General features: G+C 47.2%; 1 protein-coding gene across 5 annotated transcripts in view; it reads left to right on the top strand.

Annotated features, from left to right (window-relative positions):
- The window catches only part of RPH3A (rabphilin 3A), a 116292-nt gene that overhangs the window by 29630 nt on the left and 59013 nt on the right, over positions 1 to 27649 (top strand). For 3 of the 5 annotated variants that reach the window (XM_053401216.1, XM_053401217.1, XM_053401215.1), the window contains exons 2-3: positions 10243 to 10338; positions 14537 to 14548. In XM_053401216.1, the coding sequence (XP_053257191.1) occupies positions 10262 to 10338; positions 14537 to 14548 (89 nt within the window). In that variant the 5' untranslated portion in view covers positions 10243 to 10261. The remainder of the gene's footprint in view (positions 1 to 10242; positions 10339 to 14536; positions 14549 to 27649) is intronic. The other 2 variants (XM_053401219.1, XM_053401220.1) reach the window with 1 other exon arrangement.

Below are 27649 nucleotides of genomic sequence, written 5' to 3'. Positions count from 1 at the left end.
CGTGCTTTTGAACTGCTAGGTTTGCAGGAGCAGGGACCGAGCAACGGGAGTTCACCCTGTTGCGGGGATTCGAACTGCGGCCTTCTGATCTGCAAGCCCTCGGCTCAGTGATTTAGACCACAGCGCCACCTTGAAGAATAATAGAACTGTAGAATTGAAAGCTACTCCAAGGGTCATCTAGTCCAGCCCCCTGCAATGCAGATGCCTCTGTGTTTTTGCATGTGGGTGGCAAGGAGCCAGCTTGGCAGATCGCTTTGTGCGGAGCTGAAGTTGCTTTAAAAGCCCAGCGCTGCTCATCTGGGTGCCTACCTGCTCCACAGCTTGCATATTTTCTCATTAACCTATTACATAATAACCTTGTGTACCAGAAGTTCTCAACAGCCAGCATCCCTGAGAGTCCACCAGCATCTGGACAGTCGCCCAGCCCTATGCCCATCTCCTTGCGGGGAAATGGGCCCCGAAAAAAGCCGACCGCCTTCCCTGCCCCTCGGTGCACCTTCTTGGCACGTGCAAAGGGAGAGGCTCTGCGGATCTCTCCCCCTTACTTTTCTTCTCCTCTCGCCACGTCCTCTTTGGTCGTTCCCCCTTCTTTTCCTGAATGAAGATTGATTGCGTTCAGGCTTCCTCAACGTGGGGGAGAAAAGAAAGCCAAGCGGTCCCTCAGTCTTGGCTTTACCCGCCAGAGTTGCATCAGCCAGCCTGTTCAATATTTAAGAAAGCTGCATTGCAGAGCTGGGAAAGGGATGGAAAGAAGCTGGTCGCCAGGTTGCTCCCACTCTGAAAATGCCGTGCCCGGGAACTGCACCTGAAGCATCCCTTGCGCCTCTCCTTTTCACCCCTGCCCAAGTTCCAGGTTTTCCTACGGGACCAGGCTGCTTCAGGGTGTGCCAGGGTCTGGGTGCTGCTCAGCTCTCGGTAAGGCAAAATGGAAAAGCGACCCCCATTTCAAGCTCATGTAGCCTTATAGCTCCTGGCTCTGATGTTCGGGACGTGGGTGGCGCTGTGGGTTAAACCACAGAGCCTAGGGCTTGCCGATCAAAAGGTCGGTGGTTCAAATCCCCGTGACGGGGTGAGCTCCTGTGCTCAGTCCCTGCTCCTGCCAACCTAGCAGTTCAAAAGCACATCAAAGTGCAAGTAGCTCAATAGGTATCGCTCCGGCGGGAAGGTAAACGGCGTTTCCGTGTCCTGCTCTGGTTTGCCAGAAGCAGCTTAGTCATGCTGGCCACATGACCCGGAAGCTGTTCAAATCCCCGTGACGGGGTGAGCTCCTGTGCTCAGTCCCTGCTCCTGCCAACCTAGCAGTTCGAAAGCACGTCAAAGTGCACTGCTCTGGTTTGCCAGAAGCGGCTTAGTCATGCTGGCCACATGACCTGGAAGCTGTACGCCGGCTCCCTCGGCCAATAAAGCGAGATGAGCACCGCAACCCCAGAGTCGGCCACAACTGGACCTAATGGTCAGGGGCCCCTTTACCTTTATCTGATGTTCTGCCTCTATGGTCAGAGGCAGCAATGCCAGTAGAGGGGGCTCTTGTGCTTGTTTCCCTTTGGGGCATCTGGTTGGTCAATATGAGAAGATGCCGGATTGGCTGGGCCATTGGCTTGATCCAGCAGGCTCTTCCTATGTTCTTTGCAGGCTTCCATCTGCCTGTACTGGCTAGCACTGATGGGCGTTGTAGTTCAAAACATCTGGAGGGCACCAGGTTGGCAAGCTTATGATATCTGTTTATTGCATTTCCATCCCACCTTTTCACCCAAGGAGCTCAAGATGACTTGCATGGTCCTCCCCCTCCTCATTTAGTCCCCACAACAACCCTGTGAGGTGGGTCGGGCTGAGAGGCAGTGGCTGGTCACCCCCCAGTGAGCTTCATGGCCGAGTGGGGATTCGAACCCTGGTCTCTCCAGGCCCTAGGCAGACCCTCTAACCACTACACCACACTGCCTCCACTTCATCAGACGTGTGGCATGTCAGTGTGAACAGAGTGAAGGCTTTCCCAGTTCAGCCATTTAGGCTGGAGATGCCAGGGCTGGAACGTGGGGGCTTCTGCATGTGAGGCAGACATCCTAAGCCGTAGACCCTCCCCCCAGTTAACTGCTGTGGAAGCTGCCTCTCTCTTTTGTCTTGTGGGAATGCTGCTGGTGTTGGCATTCTCCGAACCAGGTTAAGCTCCCTCTTGGAGTCTTAAGCAATTGGGTCTCTCAGCGAAGGGTAGTTAAATCACCACCACCAACATCATCAATATACAGTCGTACCTTGGTTCTGGAATGCCTTGTGACTTGAACGTTTTGCTCCCAAACGCTGCAAACCCAGAAGCAAGTCTTCTGGTTTGCGAATGTTTTTTGGAAGCCGAACATCCGACGCGGCTTCTGCAGCTTCCGATTGAGTGCAGGAAGCTCCTGCAGCCAATCGGAAGCTGCGCCTAAGTTTTCGAACCGTTATGGGCATCGAAAGAACTTATGGAATGGACTCCATTTGAGAACCAAGGTACAGGCTTCTCTCTTCTGCCTTGGTCAGACCACACCAGGGGTCCTGTGTCCAGTTCTGGGGACCGCAATTTAAGAAGGATGTTGACAAGCTGGAAGGTGTCTAGACGAGTGAGATGATAAAGGGTCTGGAAAGCAAGTCTTATGAGAAACAGTTGAGGGAGCTGGTTATGCTTAGTCTGGGAAAGAGGGGACTGAGAGGAGGTTACAATCTCCAAATATCTCAAGGGCCGTCACATGGAGGATGGAGTAAGCTTGTTTTCTCCTCCTCTGGAGGCTAGGACCCAAACCAATGGATTAAGATTACAAGAAAGGAGGTTCTGACTAGACATTAGGAAGACGTTTCTGAAAAATAAGAGATATCTGACAGTGGAACAGACTCCTTCAAAAGGTGATGGACTCTCCTTCATTGGAGGTGTCTAAAGAAAGTTTGGAGGGCCATGTGCCTTGGATTCCTTAGTTGCAATTCCTGGATCGCAGGGGTTTGGACTAGATGACCCTCGGGGTCTCTTCCAGCTATTTTGTTGTTGTTTAGTCATTTAGTCGTGTCCGACTCTTCGTGACCCCACGGACCAGAGCACACCAGGCACTCCTGTCTTCCACTGCCTCCCGCAGTTTGGTCAAACTCATGCTGGTAGCTTCGAGAACACTGTCCAACCATCTCGTCCTCTGGCGTCCCCTTCTCCTTGTGCCCTCCATCTTTCCCAGCATCAGGGTCTTTTCCAGGGAGTCTTCTCTTCTCATGAGATGGCCAAAGTACTGGAGCCTCAGCTTCAGGATCTGTCCTTCCAGTGAGCACTCAGGGCTGATTTCCTTCAGAATGGATTGGTTTGATCTTCTTGCAGTCCATGGGACTCTCAAGAGTCTCCTCCAGCACCACGATTCAAAAGCATCAGTTCTTCGGCGATCAGCCTTCTTTATGGTCCAGCTATACAATTCTACATTTATGTGACTATTATCCATAAGCCATTTTAACATGGCTTTGGATTCTGCTTTGGCTATTAGCCACAATCACTTGGTCCCTCTCACAGGATCTCTCTGCCCCATTTCTTGTTTACATCAACCTGCAGCCATTGCTGCCTTATGGAAGAGTTTGGAGCCCAAGTCCTTGACGCTGGTCAGAAAGGCTGAAGCAAGATGTAGGGCTGTTCCCCACAGAGCTGGCATCACTCAGAGATGCTGCCTTCCTTCCTCGTTTACATCTGTTCTCTGAAGATGCAGGAAGCAAACCGGAGCCTCTCCCCCTCCCCCCACTCTGGGGATTTGAGGAAGGGAGAAAACAAAAGGAAAACAGCATTTCCTCTTTGATCATGTTTTTCACATGCCTGAAATGAGATACTTGGCGAAATCTTGGCAGCTTTTTCTTTTAATGATCCATGTGCAGGGATGTCTCCTGCTGCTGTTTGATGGAGAGGGTATTAACGGTGTTTCTGCTATTCCGAGGTGGAAAGTACAAAAGTTGTTTGATGGGTGAGAATGTCACAAAGTGAACTGGGCTTTTCCCAAAAGCTACTTTGCAAGGTAGTTAAAACTATCCTCACCTGGCAGGGAAGGCAGGCAGGTTTGGTTGAGGTTTGAAGTGTGCAGCGCCCTCTTTCACAGTAGAAGCTGTTCACTCCCCCAATTAATCAAGCTTGATTATGTTCTCACAGATCCCTTAAGTTTTTAGATTTCAGGGTTCTGCTGTGCCGGTCTTGTGGCTTGCTTCTGCAACCCCTGTACACAACACCTGTTCAACCCATGACAAAACCATTATAGGTTTGCGGGGTCAGTCTGGATGATGTCCTGGTCCCTTCTAAGCCAGCATCCAGTGATGTTAAAAATCTAGAGACGGCAGAACCAGTCCAATCTGGCTTTGGCCGACCAGGTAAATACTGCTACTTACCAAAGAGGTTGCTCTGTTGCCATGGCCTTCTGGTGGTTCCCTCACTGTGAGAAGCCAAGTTACAGGGAACCAGGCAGAGGGCCTTCTCGGTAGTGGCACCCGTCCTGTGGAACGCCCTCCCAGCAGATGTCAAAGAGAACAACAACTACCAGACTTTTAGAAGACATCTGAAGGCAATCCTGTTTAGGGAAGCTTTTAATGTTTGATGCATTACTGTATTTTAATATTTTGTTGAAAGCCGCCCAGAGTGGCTGGGGAAGCCAAGCCAGATGGGCGGGGTATAAATAATAAATTATTAATTATTATTATTATTATTAAGATAAATGGGTGGGTCTTTTTCAAACTCACCTGCCTGGATCTTGAGATGGAGAACAACAGGCACAATGGTAAGAGGGCTTTGTATGTGAGATTTGTGTGCTTCAGTTTTTGGCTGGAGCTGGAAGCTGAGGAGGCAGAGACATGTCTTGCTCTGTGATGGACTCAAGGGATGTGAATTCAGGCTTCCCTGGAACCCTGATATCTTAAGGGCTGTCACATGGAAGAGGGAGCAAGTTTGTTTTCTCCTGCTCTGGAGGGTAGGACTCGAACCAATGGCTTCAAGTTAAAAGAAAGGAAAAGGAGGGGACATGTTATCATATGTGGTGGGATTGTAATTAAAAAATTTGGGAAATGATATACAACGAATTGAAGAAAATGTTCCATTTAACATTTGTTAAAAAACCTGAAGCATTTTTGTTAGGGACTGTAGGGAAAGATCTGCCAAAAAAGCTGAAAAACATCTTCATGTATGCAACAACGGCCACGAGAGTTTTAATAGCACAAGGATGGAAGACTGAAGAAACCCCAACTAAAGAATCATGGCAAGAAAAATTGACGGACTACGCAGAACTGGCAAAACTGACATACAAGCTACGGGACAAGGATAACTGTGATTTTAAAGATGAATGGGAACCCTTTACAAAGTATTTGAAGACGCAAGAAAGCGAACTGGACTCCTTGGCTGGCTTTGAATAAACATTCACTAACTTTTTATTGATAATAATCAGCTAAATAGTTTGAGGATCTATACAACTGTGTAACATGCAGAAAACAGCATTTTAAAGAAATCAAAGACTGGAACTGAGGGAAGTCGGCGGGTGGGTGGGTTCTGTGGGGGGAGGGAGAGGGAGGGAGGAAAAATGGAGGGGAAATGAGGATGATATGTTTCTGGATAATATGTTTTGTTTTAATTTTGAATAAAAAAAGTTATTTTTTAAAAAAAAAGTTAAAAGAAAGGAGATTCCAGCTAAACATACAGGAAAACCTTCTGACAGTCAGAGCTGTTTGACAGTGGAACAGTCACCCTCAGAAGGTTGTGGACTCTCCTTCCTTGGAGGTTTTTAAAATAGAGGTTGGATGGCTGTCTACCATGGCTGCTTTAACTGAGATTCCTGCATTGCACGGGGTTGGACTAGATGACTCTGTGTGTCCCTTCCAACTCTATGATTCTAATGGGGAAGGAAGTTCTGTTGAGGCCTTAAGGCTGTGAGTCCTTCCGTCCTCTGCTCAGGTATGGATATACAGTGGTACCTCGGGTTAAGTACTTAATTCTTTCTGGAGGTCCGTTCTTAAGCTGAAACTGTTCTTAACTTGAGGTACCACTTTAGCTAATGGGGCCTCTCACTGCCGCTGCGCCGCCGCTGCACAATTTCTGTTCTCATCCTGAAGCAAAATTCTGAACCTGAGGTACTATTTCTGGGTTAGCGGAGTCTGTAACCTGAAGCGTCTGTGACCCGAGGTACCACTGTACATCTTTGGGGGGAAAACCACCACCACCGAAAACATGCATCATAGATATGGTCGGTATGTAAAAGAAAAGTGAAGATGTGTAAATATAGATTTTACAATACAGGGGTACCTCGGGTTAAGTACTTAATTCATTCCGGAGGTCCGTTCTTAACCTGAAACTGTTCTTAACCTGAAGCACCACTTTAGCTAATGGAGCCGCCGGAGCACAATTTCTGTTCTCATCCTGAAGCAAAGTTCTGATCCGAGGTAATATTTCTGGGTTAGCAGAGTCTGTAACCTGAAGTGTATGTAACCCGAGGTACCACTGTACTGAAAACACACAGAGAGCAGAGCGCCTTTTCTTTTGTTAGCGTAAGGTTCATGGCATGTCCAGTGAAAAAGAGCTTGAGTCCAGAGGGTTGGAAAATCCTTTGGGCTACGTCACTGTGCTCCGTGGACCAATGTTCTGGTCTGGTATAATACTTCCTAATGCAAGCTAGTGGAAAATCCTTTTGGCTTGGTGTAAGTGCCTCCACCTCCACTGCAAATCTCAGAGATGGGAGGTTATCCCCTTACCCCATGAATGCCCACTTGACCGCTTTGATTTACGGAACTGGTTCTGTTACGTACTGAAGTTCTCACCAGCAGGGGGATACTGTAGATAGTTTTCACTCAGGTCCGCATATGCAAATAAGGAATTGAAAGTGACATTCAGTGATTGGATAGTTACAGAAAGTGGTTACTGTTGCGTTGTACTGGAGCTCTATATAAACAGGCTGGCTAAACCCTTCAGTTCAGTTCTGGCCTGGCCTGTGAATAAACAAGAGCTGTCTGAAGAATCGCTGTGTCGTCTGATATGTTCACCCACAACTTAACAGGTTCTATTATAGGTGCTATGTAAGACTTGTTCTGTGTTGACAAGAAACTGATCTTTTATTGTGGTAGCACCTGCACTTTGGAACTCCCTGCCTATTGATAACATAGAATTATAGAGTTGGAAGGGATCATCTAGTCCAACCCCCTGCAATGCAGGAATATGTGGCTGTCCCATAGGGGGTTCGAACCTGCAACCTTGGCGTTATCAGCAGCATGCTCTAACCAACTGAGCTACCAGGCAGGCCCCTTCACAGTACTCTTTTTAGCTCCTGCTTACTCAGACAAGCCTGCCCAGATACATAGAATGTTGACATGTGTTTTAATCTGTTTTTCACTGATCGTTAATTGCAATCATCACTGCATTATTTCAACAGCTGCTTTAATTGGTTTTATCGATAATGTTCTTGTTTTGTTCATTTTTGGAAACGGCTTTGAGGGTTTTTCCCTCTCCTTACGATCCAGTGTATATAAATTTTATGAAACCTTTAAAATATCCAAGCTAGTAGGCCTAGCCTTGTCACCATTTCTTCACACAGCACCCTTAACTTGCCTGCGGCTGCACAAAGTGTAGAGGGTGGGTCCCTGCCCCGATGAGATTACAGTCTGTGATTCAGAACAGAGGAAACAACAGACAAAGAAGAGGGAAATGGAGTCAAGATTATGGAGTGGAAAGGATAACTTTTTAAAAATTGTAAATAATTTTTATTCATTTTCCAATAAGCATCTTCCAATTATTAAATTAAATCAAATCATATACATTGTCAATTATAAATTCCAGATTAAATAATTTCCTGGATAACTTTTTGATTAAGTTGCATGCACTTGGACTTACCCAAGGTTAGTCCTGCTCAGAGTAGACCCATTGAAATTAATGGACCAGATAAAATCCAGTATAGTAGGAAGCCTAAGGGGAATGCGGCAAAGATGCCCTAGAAAATGTGAGCTTCTGAACATGTTTTGTTGTTGTTGTTTAGTCGTTTAGTCGTGTCCGACTCTTCATGACCCCCTGGACCAGAGCACGCCAGGCACTTCTGTCTTCCACTGCCTCCCGCAATTTGGTCAAACTCATGCTGGTAGCTTCAAGAACACTGTCCAACCATCTCGTCCTCGGTCGTCCCCTTCTCCTTGTGCCCTCCATCTTTCCCAACATCAGGGTGTTTTAAACCCTGGTAATAATTCTTTTGAAATGTATCTGTTGGTCAACTGGAATATGGAGGTGGTTACTGCAAATTACTCCAAGTAGACCCTCCAAGTGTCCCTATTTTCCAGTAACAGTCCCAGATTTACAGAAGCTATTCGGGTTTCCAATTTGATCCCGGAATATCCCTCTTTTCCTTAGGACGTCCCTATTTTCATGAGAGAAATGTTGGCGGGTAAGGAGATATGCAACCTGCAAGCCAAGGAAATAAGTAACTCTAAAACCTTAAGAAGATCACGGCTGTTCTTAAGAAGAACAGAGCCTAGGGCTTGCTGATCAGAAGGTTGGCGGTTCGAATCCCCGCGACGGGGTGAGCTCCCGTTGCTCGGTCCCTGCTCCTCTGCCAACCTAGCAGTTCAAAAGCATGTCAAAGTGCAAGTAGATAAATAGGTACCATTCTGGCGGGAAGGTAAACAGTGTTTCCGTGTGCTGCTCTGGTTCGCCAGAAGCGGCTTAGTCATGCTGGCCACATGACCTGGAAGCTGTACGCCGGCTCCCTCAGCCAGTAAAGCGAGATGAGCGCCACAACCCCAGAGTCGGTCATGACTGGACCTAATGGTCAGGGGTCCTTTTACCTTTACCTTTAAAACCTTAAGAAGACATCTGAAGGCAGCCCTGTAAGGGGGGTTTTAAAATGTTTTTTTAATGTTTCATCATGTTTTTATGTATATTGGAAGGCACCAAGAGTAGCTGGGATAACGCAGGCAGATATCTGGAGTATTAACAACAACAACAACAACAACAAATAGAACGTCCCTATTTTCATTAGAGAAATGTTGGAGGGTATGCAGCTGTTGTCCGTGTTCCAGCGTGGCGCCATTATGCAGGACTGAACCCTGAAACAGGAAAAGGAAGCCAGCTCACTGAATTCTATGCCACTCACAGTCTGTTTTGCTTGTTTAAAGTTGTGCCTCTTTGTGCTGTTGTGCAGCGACGCTTTCTGAGTCCACACCTCTGCGTCTCTTCCGACCCAGGAGCTGCTTTCTGAGCTCCCATGCGTACTGGGTTTCCTCGTGCAAATGGCGTGGTGTGCGGCAGGAATCTAGCATCAAGATTCAGCGCTGACATAGCAAGGCAATACCCAACATACGGCTGGCGCACTGTAGCACTGCGCATGGTTTAGCTCTCGGTTGCTCCCATATAAACGTCCGTGCAGACTTGATGTCAAACTGACCGGTTGCAGCGCTCAGAGATTGTTTTACTTGCATCAGATAAAATGCCCCGCGCTGTTTTCCCTCCAGGAAGCCCACCTTGTGAACAAAATCGCAACTTGGCAAAATCTCTCTAGACCAGAAAGGCAGTTTCTTTCCTATCCACTTATGGTGCCCAATGGTTCTTTGAGAAGGGACCTGTTAAAGGTAAAGGTAAAGGGACCTCTGACCATTAGGTCCAGTCGTGACCGACTCTGGGGTTGCAGCGCTCATCTCGCTTTATTGGCCGAGGGAGCCGGCGTACAGCTTCCGGGTCATGTGTCCAGCATGACTCAGCCGCTTCTGGCGAACAAAAGCAGTGCATGGAAACGCTGTTTACCTTCCCGCCGGAGTGGTACCTATTTATCTACTTGCACTTTGACGTGCCTTTGAACTGTTAGGTGGGCAGGAGCAGGGACCGAGCAACGGGAGCTCACCCCGTCCGGGGATTTGAACCGCCAACCTTCTGATTGGCAAGCCCTAGGCTCTGTGGTTTAACCCACAGCACCACCCACGTCTCTTAAATGCGACTCTGGGGAAGGGACCGGTTAGTGACCTGCAAATATGGGGGTGAAAGAGGAAGATTATTTGCTGGGAGCTTCTCTGCCTAAAGGGCTTGTTGCCTTGTAGCTCTGTCAGCAGAGCGCAAGACTGAATCTCAGGGTTCGAGTCCCACGTCGGGCAAAAGATTCCTGCATTGCAGGGGGTTGGACTAGATGACCCTCCTGGTCCCTTCCAACTATTCTGAAGAGCTCACACCCTCTTCTTTGCTGCTGCAATCGTTACCTCTTCAACCCTCGATCTCGCTGCTGACTTACAAGCTCTTACTGCTTTGTTGTCTTCCAGGGAGCCTCAACATTCAGCCATGACGGACACGGTCGTTGGCAACAGCACTGGTCAGTGGATGTATCAGAATGATAGACAGATGGCTCTTCGGGGCGGGTAAGAGGATTTCCTGGCCTTTGACTCTTTCCACTTCCACCACCCACCTGTCAGCTGATTTGTATATTATATCACAGCTTGTGTGGAACTTACGTTCCGGGGGGTGGCCCGTATACAAAAAAACACACATACTCGAATCGCACACCCCGTCCTGATTTTCCAGAGCTGGCAAACTGAGTGGGCCTTATCCCTGCACCTCACTAGGCAAGGCAGAGAGCTTTTAAACTCTCCTCCTTGCTTTCCAGGCAAGGCCCGTTCAGCGCACAGACTCTGGGGTGCTCTCATGAGATCTCCTGGAGGCGTCTGAGTTCCCATGAGAAGTCGTGAGAGCACCCCAGAGCCCCTCTCCAAGTGGAACTTGCCTGGAAAGCAAGGCGGAGAGCTTAAACTCAGCCAGATGGGCGGGGTATAAATAATAAATTATTATTTCCACGTGGGGAAAACCCAATGCAAAAGGAGCGTTTAAGCTCTCTGCCTTACACCAGCCAGTTTTCAACTGTGCAAGGTTGAAATTGTGCAAGTTAGTTGTGCATAAGATGTGATCATACTGCTTAATAATGTGTGTGTTGTGTGCGTGCCTGCTGGGATTCAACAGGCGTGCACAGGACCTGGAAGAATGTGCTATCAGTTGCGTAATTTAGCTGCCAGAGAACCAGAGGTTTCATTCCACGTTTCTAAGGCTTATTTCTTTAGAGAACCAGCTTCACCCCACTCTTCGGCCAAAAAAATGTGACTTACAAGATCAGTCGTAAAGACTTACAATAAGAAAGACACGACACACAAGGAAAAGGGAATGGGGAGGGAGGAGGGGAAAAGTGAGCTCATGCAGCAGTTCTCAGCTTTAATGGTTCTTATAACGCTGCAAAGATCTGTCTGAATTATGCATTATGGCTGTCACCTATTGAAATATCAGCAGCCTGAGGAGGTAGTTGATCAAGGGAGCTTGTGTGTGTGTGTGTGTGTGTGTGTGTGTGTGTGTGTGTGTGTGTTCTTCAGTGCTCTGCAGAGCTTCTTCCTTCCTTCCTGTGATAAGCAAAGCAAACCAGAATAAAATGCACAGAATGGTCGGAACACTGTGCAAAAGAAGGGGAAACAGGGATCATGAAATCAGGTTGCGGAATTAAGCCTGTCTGGTTGCAGAATGTTGATACCCTTCAAAGAAGGACCCAAGAAGAGCCTTGCTAATTCCAGCTTTGGCAGATCCTGACAGCAACTGTGGTGGGTGTTTATGGAGTGAGGAGACTCTTAAAAACCAACAGCCCCTCTCATCCACCAGCAGTGATCAGAAGCGTTGCTGGAAAAGCTAAAATTGTGACGCGAGTCTCTCTTCACCCAGCCACCCGTGGCCTAATTTAATTTTGCCCGTTAATTCCGATCCTTAAACTGCCATCTATCTCAAGTCATCCCTCAGCTTGGCAGTGGGATTAAATTCAAATAATTTAAATAATGTATGCAGCTATTCCCTTGCCAGAAGTGTTTGCTCCTTATCAGACTGGATTCCAGGAGCTGCTAATGACCCGAGGGGAGGGGGAGAGAGACAGAGAGTCCAGTAGATGTTAAATTGTTTGCAGATCATTGACAGAGGGCACAGAACGTAAGGAAGCTGTGATAGCCATGGGCCCATTGATGTTGTTGGTTGACCGTGGGGAAATGCCAAGTTGGCGTGGGTTTAATTGGGGAGTCCCAGAGTTCCAGCGTGCACATTCATGGGCTCTGAACTAGCAGTGGCAGACCTGGAAGGAGACCTCAGGGTCACAGTGGACAACAAGAAGAAGAGTTTGGATTTGATATCCCGCTTTATCACTACCCTAAGGAGTCTCAAAGTGGCTAACATTCTCCTTTCCCTTCCTCCCCCACAGCAAACACTCTGTGAGGTGAGTGGGGCTGAGAGACTTCAGAGAAGTGTGACTGGCCCAAGGTCACCCAGCAGCTGCAGGTGGAGGAGCTGGGAATCGAACCCGGTTCACCGGATTACGAGTCCACCTCTCTGAACCACTACACCATGCTGGCTCAGTGAAGATGTTGACACAGTGTGTGGCAGGTTTGAAAAAAAAAAAGGCAAATTGCACGCTAGGGATCATTAGGCAAGGGATTAAAAATGATACTGCCAATAGACTAGAGAGCAGATATGATAGCCATCTTCACATATCTAAAGTGCTGTCACATGAAAGATGGAGCAAGCTTGTTTTCTCCTACTCCAGAAAGTTACTTGCAAGAAAGGAGATTCAGACTAAACATCAGGAAGATCTTTCTGACACCAAGAGCAGTTCAACAGTGGTACACTGTCATGGTCCAGTTCACGGGCGATCGAAGTCCCGGCTGGGGACGTCAGGACCGGGGGCAAGATGGCGGGGTGGGAGCAGGTACGGGAGTCCAGAAGCCAGGAGTCAGGAAGCCAAGAGTCCGAGGGTCAGGAAGCAAGGAGCCACGAAGGCAAGGGTCCGAGGAACAAGAAGCAAGGAGTCACGAAGTCAAGAGTCCGAGGAGCAAGAAGCAAGGAGTCACGAAGTCAGGGGTCCGAGGATCAAGAAGCAGGGAGTCACGAAGTCAGGGGTCCGAGGATCAAGAAGCAAGGAGTCACGAAGTCAGGGGTCCGAGGATCAAGAGGCAAGGAGCCAAATGCAGCAGTGCAGGGAATGTATTGCTGTGGCAAAGAGCCAAAGGGAAATACTCACATTATATCCCTTCCCGGCTCTTGCCACCAGGTACTGTGAGTTACCAATCGGCCTCACCTGTGTGGCCACGCCTTGCCTCTTCAGAACAAACTTAGGAAGGCCCCAGTCCTGCAAAGTCCTATTGGTCACAGGACCTGGCTCCTGCATGCACACCTGACATACAGACTCCCTCAAGAGTTTGTGGACTCTCCTTCTTTGGAGGTTATTAAGCAGAGGTTGGGTAGCCATCTGTTGGATTCCTGTGTTGCATGGGGGGGGTTTGGACTAGATGACCCTCAGAGTCCCTCCCAACCACCTTGCCATTCTATAATTGTCACAATGCCATTATACAAATCTATGGTGCAACTGCATTTGGAGTACTGTGTAAAATTCTGGCCGTCTCCCTTCAAAAGGGATATTTCAGAGTTTTTAGTTTAGAGAAGAAAGTTTTTTCTCCCTGTCTGATAACTCTGGAACTCAAGGTGCTGGTTTTGACCTTTAAAGCCCTATGCGGCCTAGGACCCTCGTACCTACTGGACCGCCTCTCCTGGTATGCCCCGCGGAGGACCTTAAGGTCCGCAACTGACAACATTTGGGAGGTCCCAGGTCGCAAGGTGGTTAGATTGGTCTCAACTAGGGCCAGGGCCTTTTCAGTACTGGCCCCGACTTGGTGGAACGCTCTGTCACAAGAGACTATGGCCCTGCGGGACTTGACATCTTTCCACAGGCCCTGCAAGACAGAGTTGTTCGCCTGGCCTTTGGTTTGGACTCAGTCTGACCCTTATGTTTCCCTCCCCTTATGGTCTTGATTTATCAGCTGCTTTTAAAATGAGGTTGCATTTTAAATTGCATTTTAACTTGTATTTTAAATTGTTCCCCCCCCTTTTTCTCCCCCATTATGTTTTTACTGTGATTTTATTGGTGTTAGCCGCCCTGAGCCCAGCTCTGGCCGGGGAGGGCGGGGTATAAATAAAATTTATTATTATTATGGACATCCAAAGAAAGTGAATTATTAGAAGATTCAGGGCACATAAAAGGAAATTTGTGCATCACATACCCTCTGTCACAGGAGGCAGTGATGGCCACCAGCTTGGGGAAATTCATGGAGGAGAGGGCTATCGATGGCTACCAGCCAGGATGACTCTGGCATGTCTCTACAGCTGGAGGCAGCTGTTTCTGAATACCAGTTGCTGGAAGCCACAGGAGGGGAGAGTATCGCTCTCGGACTTCGTTCCTGCCTGTGGGATGTCCTCTGAGGTTTCTTTGTCTGGTACCAGGTCAGGGCAAGGCATGACATCAACCTGCCCAATTCCCATACTTGAGAACCACTCACACACAGGACTTCCATTTTACAGTTATCTCCTTGGGTTGATTGGCCCTTACCCAGCCCGTCACTAACTGCAGACGTGTGTCCAGGACTTGATCAGCCTCCCCTTATTCAGACGATGCCGAGAAATATTAGTGTCCTTTGATGATGTTTGTTTGCTGCAATAATGTATTTGACTTTTTCCCTCTTCCTTTCCTCCCCCCACGCTGCTTTGAAGCGGAAAAGAACAGTAAGTCCTCTGTTTATCTGTTGTGCATTTAGTTCACATATACACTCATGGCATCTGGCTGGTGGGGACTGATTGATAGCTTGATGAAAATGGGGACACAAGTGTTACAGATCGGTAGGAAATGAAGTGAAAATAAACTGCCAATTAATATCATGATGAAGGTAAAGGGACCCCTGACCGTTAAGTCCAGTTGCGGACGACTCTGGGGTTGCGGCGCTCATCTTGTTTACTGGCTGAGGGAGCCGGCGTACAGCTTCCAGGTCATGTGACCAGCATGACTAAGCCGCTTCTGGTGAACCAGAGCAGCACACGGAAACGCCACTTGCTTTCCTGCCGGAGCGGTACCTATTTATTTACTTGCACTTTGATGTGCTTTCGAACTGCTAGGTTGGCAGGAGCAGGGACCGAGCAACGGGAGCTCACCCCGTCGCGGGGATTCGAACCACCGACCTTCTGATCGGCAAGCCCTAGGCTCTGATTTGGTATGCAAATCAAGGGTGTGAAGTTGCGTCAGAAGGCTTTGTGAGTCCTCGGACTCCCTCTCTGAGGCCTCTCAAGGCCCTAGACTAAGGTTACCAGACGTCCTCGCTTTCCGGGGACAGTCCTCAGATTTACAAATCAGTCCCCATACAAAATCCATTGAAGTTTAAAAGTGTCCCCAGATTCATTGAAAAAAATCTGGTAACCTTACCCTAGACGCCACCTCTGAGTCCCTGAGAGGCCTCAGATTTGACTTCTGGTGCTTTGCAAGGCACCAGAAGTAGCGTTGGAGGCCCTGCTGTGCGAGTGCCAAGCACCCACAACTATTTTTGGGTGGGTGCTCAGGCCATCAGGGCCCCCTAAATTGGCACCGGGGGACCTGGAGTTGTACAGTGTGGACCTGTGTCTGGAAAGAGCAGGGCAAAAGTTAAGCGTGGACAAGCCCTCCAGGTAGACAACACTGGTGTAGATGGACCAAAGGTCTGGCTCAGTGTCCAGGATGCCATCACAAGAACGTTGCTAGACTTTGAAAGGAGCCAACCTCCTTGAATGGGGAAATTCATCTGCTAGCCCCCTCCTAATGCCTGCTGCCTGCGAGGAGGCATCTCTGTCTAGATTTCCCCTCAAAAAAACACCTCGCCTCGGCTTGGCGAGGGGAAGAATGGGAGACGAGATCCTTTCAAAGCCCCCCTCAATTTCACAATGTGAGCAGCGGGCACGAACAATTGGCACTATTTATACGTGCCCTATTTAGCTCCCTGCCTGCGCCGGCTGGCTTTTGTTCCTCGATTCAGCTGCAAATTTCTGCTTGTTCCCGACAGAATAGAAATGCAGATGGCAGTTTGGATTCGGGGCGGGGCGGGCTCCATCTGTAGGAGCTCTGCTCGATTGGGTGGGTGTGGATCTGCGAGGGGGCTCCCAAAGGGCTTTGTCCTCTCAGGGTGGGCAAGATCTCATCCCTGTGCCTTCCCCAGTTGTAACGGGAGCCTGTAGGCGGAGAGAATTTGGAGGGTTGCCATCCGTACCCCTTTCTGAGGTGTCTCCCGGAATATGTTCCCTACATTTCTGGTCGCCTCCTCTCAAAAAGGAGGCAAGAAGATGTAAAGGTGACCAGAAAATGGCAATTGCAGTTCAATTTAAAGATTTCTCTGATGAAAATGTTGTGGTTGTTGTTTAGTCGTGTCCGCCTCTTCGTGACCCCATGGACCAGAGCACGCCAGGCACTCCTGTCTTCCACTGCCTCCCGCAATTTGGTTAAACTCATGTTCGTAGCTTCGAGAACACTATCCAACCATCTCGTCCTCTCTCGTCCCCTTCTCCTTCTGACCTCCATCTTTCCCAACATCAGGGTCTTTTCCAGGGAGTCTTCTCTTCTCATGAGGTGGCCAGTGAGCACTCAGGGATGATTTTCTTCAGAATGGATAGGTTTGATCTTCTAATAAAAAGGTAAAGGTAAAGGTACCCCTGCCCGTACGGGCCAGTCTTGACAGACTCTAGGGTTGTGCGCCCATCTCACTTAAGAGGCCGGGGGCCAGCGCTGTCCAGAGACACTTCCGGGTCACGTGGCCAGCGTGACAAGCTGCACCTGGCGAGCCAGCGCAGCACACGGAAACGCCGTTTACCTTCCCGCTAGTAAGCGGTCCCTATTTATCTACTTGCACCCGGGGGTGCTTTCGAACTGCTAGGTTGGCAGGCGCTGGGACCGAGCAACGGGAGCGCACCCCGCCGCGGGGATTCGAACCGCCGACCTTTCGATCGGCAAGCCCTAGGCACTGAGGCTTTTACCCACAGCGCCACCCGCGATCTTCTAATAGGGACATCCTATTCAACAACAACAACAACACCCCCCCCCATCTTGACTGGGTTGCCCCAGCCACTCTGGGCAGCTTCCAACATATGTAGAAACATAACAAAACATTGAACATTAAAAAACCCTTCCCTATATAGGGCTGCCTTCAGATGTCTTTTAAGGGTTGTCTAGTTATAGTGGTACCTCAGGTTACAGATGCTTCACGTTACAGACGCTTCAGGTTACAGACTCCGCTAATCCAGAAATAGTACCTTGGGTTAAGAACTTGGCTTCAGGATGAGAACAGAAATCACGCGGCGGCAGCGGGAGGCCCCATTAGCTAAAGTGGTACCTCAGGTTAAGAACAGTTTCAGGTTAACAACGGACCTCCAGAATGAATTAAGTTCTTAACCCGAGGTACCACTGTACTTATCTCCTTGGCTCGGGGGGGGGGGCGAGTCACATAGCTCCATACCCTCCAACATTTCTCGGATTAAAATAAGGATGTCTTATGGAAAAGTGGGACATTCTGGGATCAAATCAGAAACCAAAGATGGCTTCTGTAAATCAGGAACTGTCTCTGGAAAATAGGGATACTAGGAGTGTGTGGCAAAGTGATACACATCAGGGCAGAAAAAAAGCCCTCGATTTCACTGATGGTTTTGAGCAGGGGTCAGCAAACTTTTTCAGCAGGGGACCGGTCCATTGTCCCTCAGACCTTGTGGGGGGCCAGACTGTATTTTTTGGGGGGAAATGAACGAATTCCTATGCCCCACAAATAACCCAGACATGCATTTTAAATAAAAGGACACATTCTACTCATGTAAAAGCATGCTGATTCCCGGACTGTCCTCAGGCCGGATTTAGAAGGCTATTGGGCCAGATCCGGCCCCTGGGCCTTAGTTTGACTACCTATGGCTTTGAGAAAGCTACAATTGCTCAGGTAGATTTTGGCCCCAAAGTCATTGATGTTGCTTGAACCACAGCTCGCTTTGTGGTTCTGTTGCTGCGACCTATTTGTTACAACCAGGAATGTTCACCCGTTCTTGTTGTTTTTTTAATTGCCCTTCTGACGAGTATCTAATAAACCGAGGAATCCAAACAAAGATGGTTTATTGATTGGAACAGAGAAAAACACCTGATGGGATTCTGCTCGGTTGCAAAGATCTGGCGGATAAACTGCTTACTTTGGTAATCCAAGATGAGGGCCTGGGAATAGGCAGGGTGTGTGGTGGGAAGAGATTTATTGACGGCATGATTGTACATGAAATACAATTTGGTCGATAAGAGCTGCAGCCAAAGGCTTGGCTTGCAATTTGAAACTGAGACGTGGGGTTCGGCTCCTTCCACCAGGGAGTTTGTCTGCTTGCAAATACCGACTTTTTAGACACAAACCAGAGGGGAGAGGGGGGAATGTGCAGCAACACGACAACCTTCCCAAGCGATTTAGCAAAGACCAATGCTATGAGGGCTGCTTCTTAATGGAAATCTGGAAATGTTGTTCTCAAGTGTTATAAGAAAAATACTGCTCCCTTTCCTTATGCGTTATCTAAGAGCCCATGTAGAGTCCTTAAGTAGGTTCTCTGCCGGTAGGAGAAAATAACAGAGGCCAACCAGAGAATATTGAGAAGCAAAGCAGCTAATAAACCTGATCTTTATCAAACTGTTGCAACAGGGTCCCCACTCACGCAGGAGGGAGGAGGAACCCAGAACATTGGTGTGCATGCTCTTATATAGACACTTGAAAATTGCCTCCCCTGGAGTCCAAGACCACCCCCCAAAACATCATACATACATCACAGAAGGAGGCGGGCTACAGCAGAAAACCTGTATGCCAGGATACCTGATAATGGTTACTGATTGCTTTTACCTGGGCATCCTGGCCATTCTTTTGTGATGGTAAATATTCAGTTCCTGAATTCAGGTCACAGGTTCACCCTATTCATACACAAATATGCCCTTAAGACAGGATTTGTGAGCAAAGAGACAATGGGGAGGTTTTCCCATTTCCTTCCTCCTTGCAGAGAAACATTTGAGGTAAATTTGGGAGAGTCAAAATGGTTTCAGGATTGCTCTCCTGTACTATTTCAGACACATAGTTTATATACTTATGTATGTGCTTGCCTTAGCAACATTTGATTTATATATATATGAGACCTTAAAGGTAAAGGTAAAGGGACCCCTGACCACTAGGTCCAGTCGTGGCCGACTCTGGGGTTGCCGGCGCTCATCTTGCTTTATTGGCCGAGGGAGCCGGCGTACAGCTTCCGGGTCATGTGGCGAACCAGAGCAGCGTTTACCTTCTGTGGTTTAACCCACAGCGCCACCTGCGTTCCACTAGCAGTTTGAAAGCACCTCAAAGTGCAAGTAGATAAATAGGTACCGCTCCGGCAGGAAGGTAAACGGTGTTTCCATGCACTGCTCTGGTTTGCCAGAAGCGGCTTAGTCATGCTGGCCACATGACCTGGAAGCTGTACGCCGGTTCCCTGGCCAGTAAAACGAGATGAGCGCCGGAACCCCAGAGTCGGCCACGACTGGACCTAAAGGTCAAGGGTCCCTTTACCTTTACCTTTTAAGTTGCAGGCTATCCAGACCCTCCAAGTGTCCTTATTTTCCAGGAACAGTCCCAGATTTACCGAAACTGTCCCGCTTTCCAATTTGATCCTGCAGCGTCCTGCTTTTCCTTAGAACATTCCTATTTCCACTGGAGAAGGGTTGGAGAGTGCGGAGTTATACAATAGCCTTATGAAATAGGCTAGGCTGAGAGGCAGGGACTGGCCTGAGGTCACACCCAGTGCGCTTCATGGCCAAGTGTGTGTGTGGGGGTTGAACCCTGGCCTCCCAGGTCCTAGCTTGATGCTCTAACCATTGCACCACGCCGTCACTCCCCACATGTTGCTGCACGTGAGCTGTGAGCCTGCATGACCCACCTTTATAAAGGCCGTCCAGAAAACTACCGGCGTTCCAGGAAATGTGGACATGAAAAGAGTTGTCTTTTTGCAAAAAGACAGGCGGAGAGAGACGGGGCTTGTTCTCCGGATCTGAGGCTGCTCACGCTTTTCATCCTGCAGTGGGATTTGATGCAGCAATTTCCTCTGCAATCCGGGCTGAGAGTGTCTGTGAAATGAGCCAACAAGGTTCTCTCGCTCCCACAGCGCAAGGAAGAAAAAGGAGGAGAGGAGGAACTCCACGAGGAAAACATCTGCCAGCCAGGCATGAAACGTACCACTTCCTAGCTAAGGAGCATCTCAAGGCCTTTTAGGACCAAGGCAGGTCTCACGCCTGGAAGAACCTGGCGAAAGCTGCTCATCCTTGAGGAGACAGCCCTGCCACAAAGCAAATTCCTTGTGTTATAGGAATTCTAAGGTCTCCTATAAGGGACGCGGGTGGCACTGTGGGTTAAACCACAGAGCCTAGGACTTGCCGATCAGATGGTCGGCGGTTCGAATCCCCGCAACAGGGTGAGCTCCTGTTGCTCAGTCCCTGCTCCTGCCAACCTAGCATTTCGAAAGCACGTCAAAGTGCAAGTAGATAAATAGGTACCACTCCGGCGGGTAGGTAAACGGCGTTTCTGTGCGCTGCTCTGGTTCGCCAGAAGCGGCTTAGTCATGCTGGCCACATGACCCGGAAGCTGTACACCGGCTCCCTCGGCCAGTAAAGCGAGATGAGCGCCGCAACCCCAGAGTCGTCCACGACTGGACCTAATGGTCAGGGGTCCCTTTACCTTTACCTTTAAGTTACGGGCATCCCGTACCCTTAGCTCCCAGAAAGCTGGGACCTTTCTGTGTCTAGCTTTGGGGCTAGCCCTGAACTTTCTTTCTCTTTTGCTCCGTGATGTTGACTTAGCAAGGAGTTGCGAAGGAGCTTCTCCCGTGTCGCCATTCTGCTCTGCCGTTGGCCCGCTGCCTTGGCTGTGACTCAGTTTAGCTGCAGCAAACCCCCTTTCTCCTGCGTTCCTTAGAAGCAGCCGCTGCTGGGTTGCAGACTTAATTCTCCTTATAGTCGACAAAATATAGGCTGCCATCGCAAGGGAAACAAGCTGACAGCTCCTCGGCCAAAATGCTCTTGCTTATTATTCCAAGAGGACAAACTGATTATTAAAAGGAAACGGGCTTTTGGCAACAATAGTAATTTTGCACTTTGCTGAGCGGCTTCTCAGCCCCCCTTCCTCCCCCCCCCTTTTGGTGGTGGTAGTTTCCCCCCACCCCTTGGCTGGCAAAGCCTTGAATGAGGAAAAAGCAAAGGCGAGTGACAACTCTGTCTCCCAGGCCCTGACCCTCTTGGCATCCGCCTCTGGTCCTGCTGTGTGTTACTCACAGTTTGCAAAAAAAAGAGGACTGGCAATATGGAAGGCATGAAAGCACTTGAATTATTTTTAGGCTTTCTTTATCATTGTTTTAAATGGTATTTAACATTGTTTTTAATGCTGACACATGCCCTGGGACTTTAGGGTGAAGGGAATAATAATAATAATAATAATAATAATAATAATAATAATAATAATAATACAGTGGTACCTTGGTTCCCAAATGCCTTGGTTCCTAAACGCTGAAAACCTGGAAGTAAGTGTTCTGGTTTTCAAACATTTTTCGGAAGCCGAACATCCAATGCGGCTGTCGGCTATTGTTTCTGGGGCGCCTGCACCAATCAGAAGCTGCGCCTTGGTTTCCGAACATTTCGGAAGTCAAACGGACTTCCGGAACGGATTAAGTTTGGCGCTTTTGTTTTTGCTCCTTATTTTGAATTTTTGTTTTTTGAGGCTTTTTCGGTTCATTTGTTTTTGTGACTGTGTGGAACCCAGTTCAGCTATTGATTGACTGTGTTTAGCTACTGTGTGACTGTGGCAATGGATAAAACAAACAATGACTATCATCAGTCTAAGTAAGAAAAAAAATAATTTTAATTTTTATTGTCTACAATACAGTACTGTCTTATTTATTTTATAGTACAGTAGATTGATTATTGCTTTCATTTTATGGGTCAATGGTCTTATTAGATAGTAAAATTCATGTTAAATTGCTGTTTTAGGGGTTGTTTTTAAAAGTCTGGAATGGATTTATCCGTTTTGCATTACTTTCTATGGGAAAGTGCGGCTTGGCTTTGGAACACTTTGGTTTTGGAATGGACTTCCGGAACGGATTAAGTTTGAGAACCAAAGTACCACTGTAGTAGTACAGTCATACCTCGGGTTACAGACACTTCAGTTTGCATTTTTTCGGGTTACGGACCCACTGAAACCCAGAAGTACCGGAACGGGTTACTTCCGGGTTTTGGGGGCCGTGCATGCGGAGAAGCACTAAATTGCGCTTTGTGCATGCGCAGAAGCGCCAAATCGCAACCCACACGTGCGCAGATGTGCCGCTGCAGGTTGCGATCGCTGTGGGTTGTGAACGTGCATCCCACATGGATCACATTCGCAACCCGAGCGTCCACTGTAACAACAACAGCAACAACAACAATAATAAAAACAACAAATAATATCAGCTGGATGCAGATTGCAAAGTGATGAAGCACTCCTCCTGCTGTTCATAGAATCATTGAATTGTAGACTTGGAAGGGATCCTGGGGGTCATCTAGTCCAACCCCGGCAATTCAGGAATCTCAGTTAAAGAATCCAAGACAGATGGCCATCCGTCCTCTGCTTAGAAACCTCCATTGAAAGTGAATCCACCACCTCTTGGGGGAGCCTGTTCCACAGTTGAATGGAAAGTTCTTCCTGATGTTGAGTCAGATTCTCCTTTCTTGTAACTTTAATCCATTGGTTCGATTCCTGCACACTGGAGGCGGGTTTGCTGTTGCTGTTTCTCTTATTACGACACCCCCTTTTTTTATTTCCCCAAGTGTCAGGACAAGGGGGTTCCAAATTCTGGAATAGCGTATTTGAGATAATACGGGGGAAGCACATGCTACAGCAGCTTGACACACACTCTGAAAACTGTCTGAGGTCAGAGGCGAGACCAAATGGACTTAGATTCAGTCGCAGCTCTCCTAGCAACCGGCAGACGTTGCATCGCTAAATACTGGAAGACCAAAATGACCTGCCCCACATTGAAAGACTAGCTAGTGTCATAAACAAAATCTGCCCTTATTCCCTTATGGGGTCACAAGAACCCTTATAGAGTCCTTTGCAGGTTCTCCATCGGTAGGAGAAAATAACAGAGGCCAACCAGAGAATATTGAGAAGCAAAGCAGCTAGTCAGCCTGATCTTTATTGATCTGTTGCAACAGGGTGCTTCACTCACACGCAGGAAAGGAGGAGGAACCCAGAACAATGGTGCACAAGGCCTGATATAGACATTTTAAATTCCCTGCCCTGGAGCTCCATACATCCTACATACATCACAGCAGGGGTGTAACCCAAGACCACCCCCCACAAACATCATACCTACATCACAGAAAAGGCGGTCTACAACAGAAATTTGAATGTTGTTGTTTTTCCTGTCTGCCAGTTTATCTGATAATGCCTTATCTGATTGCCTTTCCTGGTAGTCTGGCCATTCCTTTGAGATGGTGATTACCCAATTCCTGCCCTCCCTCCTTGCAGAGAAAACATTTGGTCAGTTTGGGAGTCAAAATGGTTTCAGGGTGGTCTTCCTGTGCTGCTCCAGACATGTGGTCCACATATCTGTGTACGTGCTTGGTTGGTACATTTATGAACATTACACTAGATAAAAGATGGTTGCCATTGAAAAAATTTCCATCCATCAGATCTATGGTGGACAAATAACTGAAGCTCCCCCCCCATTTTTTTATTGGTTTTCTCATTTATCACATAAAAAAGAAAAAAGAAAAACATTACAATACACAGAAACAAAGAAAAATACATAAAAAAGGATTTTTACTTCCAAATCCTAATTTCATTTCATTGATAGCTGACTTCCTCGAATCCCCTCTAACTGAGTTTCATTATATCTCCAGTTTAGCAGTTTCTAATAATATTAACTTCTTTCATTTACTAACTTCTTCTCCTTTATTAACATTTTAATCCTTAATATTTATTAACAACATATTCTTATTCTACCCCTAACCCTAATTATTACTTCCCAGAAATTTATCTTTATCTTATATTAGAATATTTAGCCAAATATTCTTTAAAATTCTTCCAGTCCTTTTGTGTCTCCTCTTCTTTCTGGTCGCGGATTCTTCCAGTCAGGTTGGCCAGCTCCAAAAAGTCCATCATCTTCACCTGCCATTGTTGGTATCTCTTGCGATTTCCAATTTTTGGCTAATAAAAGTCTTGCCGCTGTAGTGGCATACAAAAACATTCTAACATCTTTTTGGGGCAATTTCAATTCTTTTATTCCAAGTAGAAAGGCTTCTGGTTTTTTAATAAATGTATTTTTATCAACTCGTTATATATCTTTTCCCAGAAGTCTTTCACCTTAGGACACGTCCACCACATATGATAGAAAGTACCTTCCTTTTCTTTACATTTCCAACATAAGTTATCATTTGTATGATACATCTTTGCTAATTTCACCGGGGTTAAGTACCATCTATACATCATTTCCATAATATTTTCTTTTAATACAGTACATGCAGTAAACTTAACCCCTTTCTTCCACAGCCTTTCCCAATCTTCCAACATTATATTGTGTCCAAGACTTCCTCTCAGAATGCTTGGGCCTACTTACCACCCTGACTGAAATAACTAGGAGAATAGACAACTTGCATTCATATAAAGTTCTCTCTAGCACACCAAACGATAACAGCATTAAGGAAAATAAAACCCGACATGATGTGGAAAAAAGGAAAACATCTAGGATCAAAGCAAACCAGAAGGGAAACTTAACTGACCCTAAGAAACCCCTCTTAAAGGGGAAGTGTCCCAGGAATAAAGAGAAGAAGCCCAAGAACGTAAAAATGGGAAGAAAGACAAAGCTCCCATCTCGAACAAAGAAAACGAACTTCACAAGACTATTTAAGCTATTAGAGAATTCAAATCCAACGAGCCCAGCTAACCCAGTTCTGCCACCCCTTGATAAAAGCCCAAGCCCAAGCCCAAATAAAAACCTCCATAAGACTGGGCTTTTCAATTCAACAGAGGAACTCCACAAGGCTAGGCTTCATAATTCAACAGAGCAACTAGCGCTCCCGAATGGAACCGCGGGAAAATCAAGGGAAAACCCGATCCCTAAGCAAGAAACTACTCCTAAAACAACATACTCTCGCAGAAATCTAATTCTAAATAAACAAAAACTTATCATCCTACCTGTATACATGCACAAAGATCTCCTTTCCCCAGCACAACAGAGAATCTATATTCTCAAGAAAACTGAATTAGCCGTTAGAGGGTTCGTCCCAGCAGAAAACATCATTAATGTTAAATTTCTGCCATCAGACAAGGACCTAAACAGAGTTGTGGTAACATTCAGAGACTGGCACACAACCAAACTAGTTTCAGACAATAAGGATAAGCTACAAAGGGTTGGATTGCAGGTGACTCGCCTATTCGAAGTGTCCGGTACTCCCACTCCTCTCATCGAAACAATCAAGACTGATAAGATAAAAATAAAGCCGACAATATCTATGATGGACGAAAACTGTAAGATGCTTCAACTAGAGGCAGATAAAGCCCCAAACCAGCTGGCTAAAAGACCAAAAACCCTATCCCCAAATCACGTACCAGACGAAAGCTCCAGCATAGAGAAGGAAAACCGCTTCATAGCAACTATTGAACAAATACATAAAGCTCAGGACGCACTAATTGAAAGATTAGCATCCATAAGGAAATCTATTACACTCCTAGCCACACCCGTCACCAGGGAATTTAACTATGCAACTTATACCACAAAACCTTTATCCAACAGTGAGTGGATACTAAGGCTATTCCTATCGCCAGAGGAACTCGGACCTACAGAACCATCTATAACAAAGAAAACAATAACACATCAAGCTGAAATAGCGGTACCACCAGGCAAGAACGGTTCAATCTTTGTGGACAATCTAGGAGCCCTAGACACCATTCACACGGATGACTGAAATAAGGTCACGGGGAAAGAACGCCCCTCCGGGACACTAAAATAAGTCCAAGTACACACCGTGCCAAAATGTCCCACTACACACCCCAAAAGGGACATAATGAATGATAAATCCCAAATTGGCCATAAACCTAAGCTTGATTGTCCCTTGAGATGTCTGACAATCAAAAATCACAAGCTGGCCACCTGTACGTGGAACATCGCAGGGTGGGGAGCTAAAAGCAAAGATCCCAATCTAATGGACTTCCTCACTAAATTTGACATCCTATTCATCCAGGAAACCTGGTCGATAGACGAGCTCTACCTGGATAATTACCACTCGTGTATAAAAAGAGCAACACCCAGTCAAAGAGGGGGCAGACCCAAAGGAGGCTTAGCTTTACTGTTCTCAACGCAGATACAAGCTAATATTACCCAATTACCCTCCAATGATGAATGGTCTGTAGCAGCAGTTTTAGATTTTGGACAAAGCAAACTGCTATGCATAAACTTATACTTACCTACATGTCGACGGCAGGCACAAGTAGAACAACCATGGAAAGAAGTGGAAGCCCACGTGGTGCAATGGAGGAGACAACACCCGTCAGCCATGATATTACTAGCTGGTGACCTAAACGCAAGAGTGGGCCCCAACGACAACGCCCTATACGCACATTTTCACCAATGGCCTCCAGAAATGGAAACTTTGTTGTTGTTTAGTCGTTTAGTCGTGTCCGACTCTTCGTGACCCCATGGACCAGAGCACGCCAGGCACCTCTGTCCTCCACTACCTCCCACAGTTTGGTCAAACTCATGCTGGTAACCTCGAAAACACTATCCAACCATCTCGTCCTCTGTCGCCCCCTTCTCCTTGTGCCCTCCATCTTTCCCAGCACCAGTGTCTTCTCCAGGGAGTCTTCTCTTCTCATGAGGTGGCCAAAGTACTGGAGCCTCAGCTTCACGATCTGTCCTTCCAGTGAGCACTCAGGGCTGATTTCATTAAGAATGGATGCGTTTGATCTTCTTGCAGTCCATGGGACTCTCAAGAGTCTTCTCCAGCACCATAATTCAAAAGCATCAATTCTTCGGCAATCAGCCTTCTGGAAACTATCCCACCCCTAATGACAAGACCATCCTACGATAAGACATGCAACATTGGAGGACTACATTTAGCACAGATGACCTACAGACAGAATCTACACTTACTGAATGGGGCTATACAAGGAGATTATCCTGGTCAATATACATATTGGTCAGGACACAAACTGTCAACGATAGATTATTGCATTGTTTCCCAGGACCTGATCCCTAGGATATCAAAATTCAACATTAGAGCAAGAGCTGAAAGTGATCACCTACCTTTATCCCTCGTGTGTGATTTACCCTTTGATCTGCCCAAACCACAACACAGATATCAACCAGATCTAACACCCGGAACAGGCCTCAAGAAAATCAGATGGAATGGACAAGTGAGCGAGCGGATATCTAACTGGTACAAATCTGAGGAGAGCTACCGTCTCTCAAAAGCAATTATGAAAGGGTGCTTAGAAATAGAGGAGAGCGCCCTGAACATGATGACAACATATGAAATGCTTATACAAAAAATTCAAGAGTTTGTTGTAAAACCGAATTCCAAGTCTCCCCACCATAGGAAAACTTCCAGGGAGTGGTTCGATCATGAGTGTATAACCTCCAAGAAATCATTGATCCACTCCTTCATCTGCCATAAGGATAATCCAACAGAGGATAACAGACAAAAGATGCTTGAAGCCAAAAGAAGTTACAAAAAACTCCTGACACAAAAGAAAAGATACGCAATGAAGTTATTATGGCAGCAACTAATAGAGGCCTCCAAATCAAGTAACCCACCAT

The sequence above is a fragment of the Podarcis raffonei genome, chromosome 8 (assembly GCF_027172205.1).
Source record: "Podarcis raffonei isolate rPodRaf1 chromosome 8, rPodRaf1.pri, whole genome shotgun sequence".
Taxonomy (NCBI): domain Eukaryota; kingdom Metazoa; phylum Chordata; class Lepidosauria; order Squamata; family Lacertidae; genus Podarcis; species Podarcis raffonei.
Note: the sequence above shows the minus strand (reverse complement) of the source record. Positions and strands in the feature narration are given on the sequence as shown.